Source organism: Stegastes partitus, unplaced genomic scaffold (genome assembly GCF_000690725.1).
Source record: "Stegastes partitus isolate 25-593 unplaced genomic scaffold, Stegastes_partitus-1.0.2 Scaffold372, whole genome shotgun sequence".
Lineage (NCBI taxonomy): Eukaryota > Metazoa > Chordata > Actinopteri > Pomacentridae > Stegastes > Stegastes partitus.
The window spans coordinates 326,187-336,371 of record NW_007578103.1 but is presented as its reverse complement, the minus strand read 5'-3'; the positions used below and the strand labels follow the sequence as shown (position 1 = coordinate 336,371).

Genomic DNA, 10,185 nt, shown 5'->3' with positions numbered 1-10,185 from the left:
ATGTCAGCTCGTGTTCGTCTGACTGTGCCTCCGAATACACTTTCAGAGGGAACATTCTTCCTAATGTTGCAATAGATGTCTGAAGAGACAATTAAGCATACTGACAATAACAAGATGAGTATTCTATGGAGTGGGAAAGATTAGAGAGGAGTACAGATGATTGTTTTATGTGATCAGACACAAAATGCTGCTGTAGTGCACAGACTTGGGGCTTAATATGACTAAGTGGTGTTCAGAATGAGTTTCAGAACTACTGCAGCATGACATGAGTAGCACTTTATGCTGCTTTAAACTAATGACCCCGTTTAAGTAAAAGATAACTGTCAAAATCAAGGCTGCCACAGCGGGAAATATATTTCACATATATCTCATTTGGTTTGTTTGTTGTTCCCACTAATCGTCGCCCATCTTTGGGGCACTTGGGGCATATAGTTTTTCATGGCTATGCGATCATTTCTCCTATCCTTGCAGAATTTCCGTGCTAACTAAAACTGTGACATGGTTGGCACTTAAAAGCGAGCAGCCTGAGCCTGAAATTACGTTTTGCATCCCACATCATCACAAAGTAAAGCCTGACAGTCGTCTGTCTGAAGAAAGCTGACCAAAACAGCTCAGGGGAAAGTTGGAGTGGAAATGTATGCCATGTTCACACATCATTTCCCTGGTTAAAGCCAGTCTTGGACGTCTACAGTTGCTCACTTGCGATACACAAACACACTAACTGTCCTCTGGTGGTTTCCTGTTCGCACCTGACCACGGTTGTGAAAATATTTGGCGGAGGGCAATGTGGTCATTTCTTCCCGAAGTAAATTAAAGTCAACAGAAATTTCTGTCACAGTTACTAAGGGCCATCTAGACCAAACACTGCCCAGGCCAAGTGCTAACCACATACAGTACCCGTGCAGCAGCTGAACATAGATAAGCAGCAAGCTTATTATAAATATATATAAACAAATGTAGCATGTAAAGTATTCCTATTTATATGCTACCAGTGCTGCAGATGGTGTCTGGCTTTAACAAATCTGTGCTTAGCAGGACATACAGTTATAGCTGTCTTGGACTTGTAGATGTTACAGAGAAAAAAATGAGAGCAAATCTTCACATAGGAGATTTAATATCACTGCATGATATTGCCCATTATCAGTGTGTGTCTAGAAGTCACTAAAGTCCATGTTAACTGTTCTCTTTTTCTGTCACCTCCAGTTCTTTGTAGGTGACACCTAAAGCCTGGGATGCTAGTGACCATGCTGTTGGCTCCTGTCTGTGTGCTACTGATGCTTGGGGGGCGTGCTCTTGCTGGAGGCTATCCCCCCATACCACACATGAAGTACATGCAGCCCATGATGAAAGGGCCTATTGGACCTCCATTTCGAGAGGGCAAGGGACATTACGTCGGTAAGTAGCCCCTGTGGGTGTGATATATGTGTTACTTTCATGTCTGCTCTGTGAAAGCTGTTAGCCGTGTGAACCCCAAAACCCGCTGACTGGTTTGAAAAGCATGTTATCTTTAAAAAGTTGCTAAAATGTCCCAATTTATCGAAGATTGAAACTGTGAAAACAAAGATTTTTTTCAACTTTCCTTCTGTACGTGAACTAATGTGTTACGTGTGATTCCATCCAGAAAATTGATCAAATCTGAGCTTAAAATCGTCATATATTTCATCACAATCACTTTATTCCACTTGTTGAATTTAAACTGTAACTGAACTAGGTTGAACTGCAGACAGTGCACCGAGACAAGCATGGAAACAAATCAAAAATGCAAGGAGTAAAATCCCTGTAGTTTGTGGACCCACAATTTTTTTCCAGAAGGGTCAAGCCGTATCAGACAAAATTCTAGAAATGTGTTGCTGTACCATCTCAGAAACTAGCTGGGGTTCAGAGAGTTGAGCAAGTCTGCAGACAACTGCGTCAACTCTCACTTGCATGTCAGTCAGCAACAGTTACTTTAACACAGAATGAATAATGTTTAACCACGTCTCACACAGACAGACACCCGTACCCAACATTTGGCAGATCCTCAGTTTGAGTCTAATGGAGACCTGTATGCCCACTGTTTGCTGATGTCACTAACTCCTCAGGGCAGTTGCTCCTCTTACCGTATGAATGCTGTTACCCCACTGTTTAAAACTTTATTCATCCCATTCCTCAGGAGAATGTGTAAAAGACATCAGAATAGATTCAATAAACGTCTCGGAAGGGCACTGAGAAAGACAAGGGCTGAAAATGAACATTTTGTCATTTCCATCATAATCAGACATATATTTAACTAGGTACACTAGGTACTGTAAGTTCTGCACCATATGAGATGTGCCTATGAGAGGGCCCTTTTTCAAAGCAAATGTTGAAGAAAAAAGGCTTTGATGGCATTAACAGGCATTTGACACAGTATTAGTCTATAACATGGAATCCGAGAAAATGTAGTGTTCGAGTGTAGAATTTAAATCTGAGTGTTGTAGGAGTGCATGTTAAGTATTGGAAGAGTGACATGAGTCTGTGTGGTTTCCATTGACTACAATGATGATACTGCCACTCAGTGGTCACATGTTGACATTGCATCACAAGTGAAATTGTTTTTCAGACTAAAGCCCATCTGAAATAACCTGTTGGGTAATACTTGTTTCTTTTATGTGGGCAAGATTGACAGGTTTCAGTACCTTGGAATTGTGACCACACTTGGAAGAGCAGATCTCTATAAATACTTCAGCTCATCAATTTAATGTATTTGAAAGCACAACTTAAATCTTTAAGTCCTAGAGAACACTGCAGCCAAACACCAAGACACCATTGTTGGCTCTCAGGTGTGAAGTTGTAATTTGCCCAATGTTGATTATATTTGTAAATCGTCTGTAGTGGAGTTGCATGATGAGATATAAGACTAAAACTGAGGGTAACCACTAGGGGTGCATAAAGTAGATGTAGTCGTGGACATATTATCTAACCAGTTTTAAACATCTGTGGTATTTCCTCTTTAAAATGAGCATAATGAATGTTCTGGTTTCTTTAAGGCCTACAAGGTGGAGCGTGATTAGCACCGTTGCCTCGCAGCGAAAAGGTCGCCGGTTCGAGTCCCAGTTAGGACACCCGGGATCTTTCTGCATGGAGTCTGCATGTTCTCCCCTTGCAGTGTGGGTTCTCTCCGGGTTCTCCCACACAGTCCAAAAACATGTTGAGGTTAATTGGTGATTCTAGGTTGTCCGTAGGTGTGCTTGGTTGTCTGTCTCTAAGTGTAGCCCTGTGATAGACTGGTGACCTGTCCTGGGTGTCCCCTGCCTTCGCCCTAAGTCAGCTGGGATAGACTCCAGCCCCCTGCGACCCTAGTGAGGATTAAGCGGTGTATGGATAATGGATGGATGGAACTTGTTAAACTTTTCTTGTGCTGCTTGCTTGTTTTGTCCTCATTTTAGCAATGAAGTTGTTAGTTACATTAGCATTAATGACAGGAAGAAGGGTTGTTTTGTAGTTGTACCTGGATTTGATATACTTCAGAGCCATGATCCCTCATGTCTTTAAATACATTCATACCTGACTGCTGTAGCATAAATAAAATATATATATATAGTATATTATTATAATAAATGTGTACCACTTAAACCCAAATGCTGTTTAACATTATTAAGCTTTTCGCTGCATCATATTTCTTTTCAACTATGGGGCTGCACGTCTTATGATCCACCAGCAGGGGGAAGTAATGACCCATGGTAGAAGTAAAAGTTGCAAGGAAAGGGAATTTTTCTGTAGTTGTTTCCCTATCACATCCTGTGGCTGCAGGGGCAGAGACCAGGTTTTGGAGGCAATGTATCATATTGTGTTTTCACTGGATGTGGTGCAACGATGAGGAGAAATTAATCAGTCAGCTAAAAGAGACAACTAGCTTGAATTGTCTCCATAACTTAATTAGAAACAGGGCAGGAAGTCTAAAGTAATGATTGCTCCATGATAAATTACATTTTTTTCTGATGGAGGTTCAACTGTTTGAACACAACACCCTTTGAAATAGGGATACTTGTCATGTATGTAAGATTATCCAAAAAACACCAGTTGAGATGTCCTCTAGCCAACAGTAATTTACGGACGCTGTGTTTTGCTGAGATGAGGCAGTGGAACAACCAACCATTTCATCCTGGCAATAAGTTCCTGCAGACTGCAGACCAAGCTTGTGTGACTGGCCTTCCAGCCTGGTTGTTATTCCCCACTGTGCTGTGACAGAATAATGAGACAGTTTATGGTGTGCAGTACACTTTGCAGTCTGTTTTCCTCTGTATTACACATTCAAAACATCTCAAACCTAATAGGGCTGCCAAATCAGTCAGTTAGAAAAACAGAAAATTTTGATCCAGTCCTGAGAAACATATAAAACACTGAACAGACCAGGGACCTGCCTTTCAGTCAATCTGTGCTTTCATAATCTGTGGCCACCTACAGCTTTGAGCATGTGAAAAGGGTAAAAAATCAAGGGGTACATTTTCCAAGGAGTCAAACAATCCCTTTGGATGACTTTGATTAGCTTAACACGTCTTTATCTCTGAACTCATACTAAGCTATAAAAACAAGCAACCAAGATTTAAAAATATCACGATAGTCTTTTTCCTATGTTTTTACATCCTCAATTGGCTGTGTGCCTTCTGACATTGTATTTATAAATACAATCCATAATTACCAAGATTGAATTTGATAAAGATTGAATTTTCTTTTCTCCGTGTAGCAACGTGGTAAAGTCAGATATTTCTTGTTGCTTACATTGCTTCCCTCATAGTATTTTGTTCTTTACATTGGGAATACACCTAGACACCACCAGGTGTATTTGTGTCTTCTCTTGTAGTGCCTTTGAAGATGTTACATTCACTCTCTCTATACTGACAATGACAATATTGTTCCAACACATAATTTGTTCATCATGTTTTCAAAAAATGACAATTAAGAATTACAAACATTTTATCTACAACAATTAAAATTTTTGGATAGTACTTTGGTGACTAACTTAATGAATACACCAAGCAACTTTTACTGGTTCAGAAATGGCAGGCACTATGTCAAGTCTACACAGCACTATACACATTTCTCTGCTATTCCTTTCAAGATGTAATGTGTGCAAATCACTCAGCTGATGATAACTCAGAGGCAATGCTAGCAATGATAATAGAAATGCATCTTTAATTGTTTTTAAATGTCTTCAAAATCCAGGAATTAAAACAGCTCGTATACATTATTATACAAAGAGCTTTATCACATTTTTTCTTTCTTTTTTTATTTTTTTATTTTTTTTAGATATGCCACCAATGATGGAAGTCAAAGGGGAACCAGGCCCCCAAGGGAAACCTGGACAAAGAGGGCCCCCTGGGCCACCAGGACTTCCAGGAAAACCTGGACTTGGGAAGCCGGGTCTCAATGGTCAGCCAGGACCTCAAGGACCATCTGGTTTTCCAGGGATTGGTAAGCCTGGACTTCCAGGTCTCCCAGGAAAGCTTGGGCCAAAGGGTATGCCAGGACTTAATGGCGAGGTTGGCCCTCGTGGTGAACCAGGTCCCCGTGGTCCTCCTGGACAGCCCGGCCTCCCTGGGCCAGCTGGTCTGTCTCTGAATGGGAAACCTGGTCTTCCAGGTATCAGAGGCCCTCCTGGGACTCGTGGTGAGCCAGGACTAAAGGGTATTTCTGGCCCACCAGGTGAGCGTGGACTTCAGGGTGAGAATGGAAATGGGAAACCAGGGGTACCAGGTATAAGGGGTCCTCCTGGACTCAAAGGCAGTTCAGGACCACCTGGTCTTCCAGGTATAGGAAAACCAGGACTAAAAGGTTTGCCTGGACTTCCTGGTCTTAAAGGTGATCATGGACTCCCAGGGGATCGAGGACAACCAGGAGAGGCTGGGGCCCCTGGTCTACAAGGTCTGCCAGGGCCAGTTGGGTTAGGGAAACCTGGATTAGATGGAGTTCCAGGACAACCAGGTCCATTAGGTCCAAAAGGGGAGCCAGGGCCCAGGGGTAATCCTGGAATTCCTGGGACTCCTGGCTATGGAAAACCTGGGCTGGGTGGTCCAAAGGGAGACAAGGGTCATGCTGGATTTCCTGGTCTACCAGGGGACAAAGGAGAGCAAGGAATGGTGGGTCCATTTGGAGAGCCAGGTCTTGATGGACAACCAGGACCACCAGGACTTCAAGGCCCAATGGGACTCCCAGGAAAACACGGAATGCCAGGGCAGAAGGGAGAGCTGGGGCCTCAGGGCCCTCCAGGACTGCCTGGCCTTAGAGGTGACCAAGGCCCTAGCGGACCCTCTGGAAAAGCTGGCATCCCAGGAGACAAAGGCATCCCAGGGCCAAATGGCCCTATTGGAAAACCTGGTGCCAAAGGTGAGGCAGGGCATATTGGCCTACCTGGGAATCCAGGGTTGACAGGTGCTCCAGGGCCTAAAGGGGAGTCAGGGTTTATAGGGACTCCGGGCCCCAGGGGCCAGTCAGGAATTCCTGGTCTTCAAGGACCCATGGGGCCTATGGGCCCACAGGGTGTTCCTGGCCCAAAGGGTGAACCCGGACTTCCAGGGCCTCCGGGGCTTGGTAAGTTTGGTGAGAAGGGAGCTATAGGTCCCCAAGGACCTCCAGGGAAACCAGGGCCTTCTGGGCTTAATGGCAACCCTGGCCCTCCTGGGCCACCAGGACCACCTGGGCCTTCAGGAAATGGCCAAACAGTTGTTGCAGGGCGTACAGGTGCAGATTTGGAGGGGGATGAAGTACCAGGGGACAGGAAGGGGCCTGCCTATACTCAGGTTGCTCTCTCTGCCTCTGTGGCACCAGCCTTCACAGCCATTCTCACCACACCTTTCCCTCCCTCTGGCATGCCAATCAAATTTGACAGGACCCTGTACAACGGGCAAAATGCCTACAGCTCTTCTACTGGCATGTTCACTGCTCCTTTATCTGGTGTCTACTACTTTGCGTATCACATGCATGTAAAGGGAACTAGCCTGTGGGTGGCACTGTACAAGAACAATGTACCAGCCACTTACACGTATGATGAATACAAGAAAGGCTACATGGACCAGGCATCTGGTAGTGCTGTCCTAGAGCTGAAGGAGGGTGACCAGGTATGGGTCCAGATGCCCTCGGATCAGGCAAATGGCCTCTATTCTACCGAGTACATTCACTCCTCCTTCTCAGGATTCCTGCTCTGTCCCACATAACCCGGTCCTTTCCTTACAACATGTTCCTGTATTGGCACCTCAAAGCAGCCCTTAACCTTAAATACCTGTATTCTCAATAGAAACACAAAACCCATCAATTTCTCAATATCATTGCCATCATCTTTATATGTCTTGCCCTCAGCAACATCAGCGAAAGAAAAAAAAACTTTGTGAATGAAATATGGAGAGTTTTAAAAGGCAGGGGAAGGAATTTCATACTGTCTTCTTTATTTCAATGTCCTTCAATGTGTGTTTTGGGTTGTATTTTATGTTGGTGTTTTTTAGCTTATATTATTTTAATTATTATATTGTCATAATTTTATTGTTATTATTTGGTCCTCGTCATCATTGTTGTTATTGTTTATTGGATTCAGACTATTAAGTGCCTTACTTTGTAATGTGCTAGTAACAGACCTTCCCATGTGACTGCACATCCTGCCCACATGCTCTGACATAAGGACGACATCACCAAACCCTGGGGTGGTGGTTGGTTCCCTTCCTGCAGTCACGTCCCCCTTGCGTGTTATTTAAACCATGAATAGCAATACTGACATAAAGAGCAACAACACAGCATGGAATATATAGACATACAATAGAGAAACAAGGCATTTGGTGCTGTAATACCATTACTTTTCACTTTTCTTTTGTTTGACCTTTTTGGTACTCTAAACATTTGCTACATTAAACCTATTAATGGGATTAAATAGTTGTTTTTAGAGTGAGATATATATTTTGACAGTATGTTGACATAAGAACATGTTGGGTGCTTTTTTTCTGTTTCTTTCTGTGTCTAGTAGCCAACCTTTTACAATTATGGTCCCTTGTCTTACTTGTAATTTACTGAACTTTAAACAAATACAATCCAATAAATATGACCTCACAGTATTAGAATTGTCACATTTAAATTGCCCTTTTAAAGAGGATCAACATCATCACGCAAGGACAGAGCCTTTTTTTTTTTTTTTTTTTACTTTCAGGACAATTGAAAATTATACGTATGCATACAGTCAATGTTTACATGCCATAGAATAGATACAGAAAGAAACTGCAAATGGACAGCAAGTACACATGTATAGCTGGATCGATGGCCTGTTTCCTTGTATCGATCTGACTGTTTCCCATTTGCACTGCAAATCCCATCACCATGTTGCAGGCATCCTCTTCTCATGCTCCGGACATGACATCACTTATTTCTAATGGTATACTACCTATTAATAAGTCATTCCAAGTAAACAGTCTGCACTGCCATCCTTGAAAAGCCCCATTCTAACCATATGCTGCAAAATCTGTGAAGATGCTGAAAACACAATTCTGCTTATAGAAAACAAGGTGACAATGGACAACAAATACAATACACCCACTTCTTCTGTCAGTGCAGTTTCTATGTGACTTGTGATTGCTGCTGGGCAAATGAGAGCAATTTTGAATCATTTGTTGCTCTGAATGAAATGACTTTCTATTCATTTCCAAACTCAGTGTGTCAAAAAATAGCTGGATTATTGTTTAGCTTAATGGAACATCTGTGGCTACAGCGACAAGATGTTTCAGAACCAAGTAACATCAAAGTGTACAGCTGGAAATGAGAATCGATTTGCATTTACTCCATGAATAAGTAAAGGGACTGACTGAGGCCCACAGGTTGTGAAATACAGGTTGTGTAACATTTAACAAACCCCTGCCAGATTTCTGGGAGAGGTGGCAGGTCAGAGGTGAGCACTGTGTATTTACACAATTCTGTTGGATGAAGCATTAAAGATACACTTTGTGTATGTATGTGCTTGTATGTTCTTGTAGGTGTACCCTTCTATGACTGTGTCAATATGTGTGTTTAGCTGTATCACATTGTGCCCTTAGCATTCAGGTCACGAACACATCAGCAAAGATAATAATAAACTTGAAAAAAGTTACAAATCCTGAGGAAGTGCTTACAGTCCTGTTAATGTTTAACAAGAATTTTGAATATTTTAGCCTCCTTTGAGAGAATCAGACAATAGGTTTACTTGACAACACTCTGATGAGGCCTTTGCAAAGTAAGGGAACAAGCTATGAAACAGGTGATGAATGTGACATGGGAAACAGAACAAAAAAGAAATTAAATAGGTGCAGTGACATTCTGGTTAACACTGAACAGGCTATTTTGCATATTGGTCCAATGAATGGCATAATGGCATGCAATAATTTTGAGTTGTTCCAAGTCATGAACAAAAAAGACATACTATGAAGTGTACAAAGTCTTTATTCAGTGATTGCAGTAGACAAAAGATACAGAGGTCCGGGCTAAACTGTTGTGATTTAACTATGAAAACTTGGTGCTTATATTACTGTCTCTGTGCCTTCACATATCTCAGCTCAGACTGAATTTCCGATCTAACTTATGCCGCCCAAACACTTGTTACACTGAATTACAACTACCTTACACCCTGATGGAGGAATGTCAATGTACAGGAGGATTGTGCCAAATATTGAGCTTTGCAATTAGAATGAATGTATAATGTTTGACTGATTTACTATAGTTTCTATAAACTATATAAACAATGCTGTGTCACTACACATAAACAGTAACTCATTTAAGTTGCTCTGGAAAAGCAGTGCGAGGATCAGGCCTAATCAGTATTTTACATCGATGTAATGCACTTACTCTAACCCTTTCTGTCTCATAACACCAACGCACCTACAACTGCTATGTATCATTGTTATTATGTGAGTCTACACGACAGTCCGAGGCTCGTTATGTACTGTATGTTGCCTTTTTGTTGTCACCTTCTGTTTGTGGACAGATGAAATGGTGATGAGAGTTACATGTGGCTATTACTCTCTGTCCTTATGTTTTCATAGACAATGTCACTTGCTTGCTGAGTTTGCAATGCGTGCAAATCATTTAACAAGTGTCAGTAAGATCCATGTACCGCCTCAATCACAAATTGCTTTGAAGTGTTTCTTTTTTTTTCTTCTCTTGTGTTCCTTTATAAAAGCAAACAACAAAAATGGCAAAAAAAAAAAAAAAAAAAAAAAA

General features: G+C 42.0%; 1 protein-coding gene across 1 annotated transcript; it reads left to right on the top strand.

Moving 5' to 3' along the window:
- Positions 1-1,232: 1,232 nt before the first annotated feature.
- col8a2 (collagen, type VIII, alpha 2) lies at positions 1,233-9,086 on the top strand. Its single transcript, XM_008284778.1, has 2 exons — positions 1,233-1,395; positions 5,269-9,086. The coding sequence occupies exons 1-2, from the start codon at positions 1,233-1,235 to the stop codon at positions 7,170-7,172; spliced, it is 2,067 nt and encodes a 688-aa protein (XP_008283000.1). The 3' UTR covers positions 7,173-9,086.
- The last annotated feature ends 1,099 nt before the right edge of the window (positions 9,087-10,185 follow it).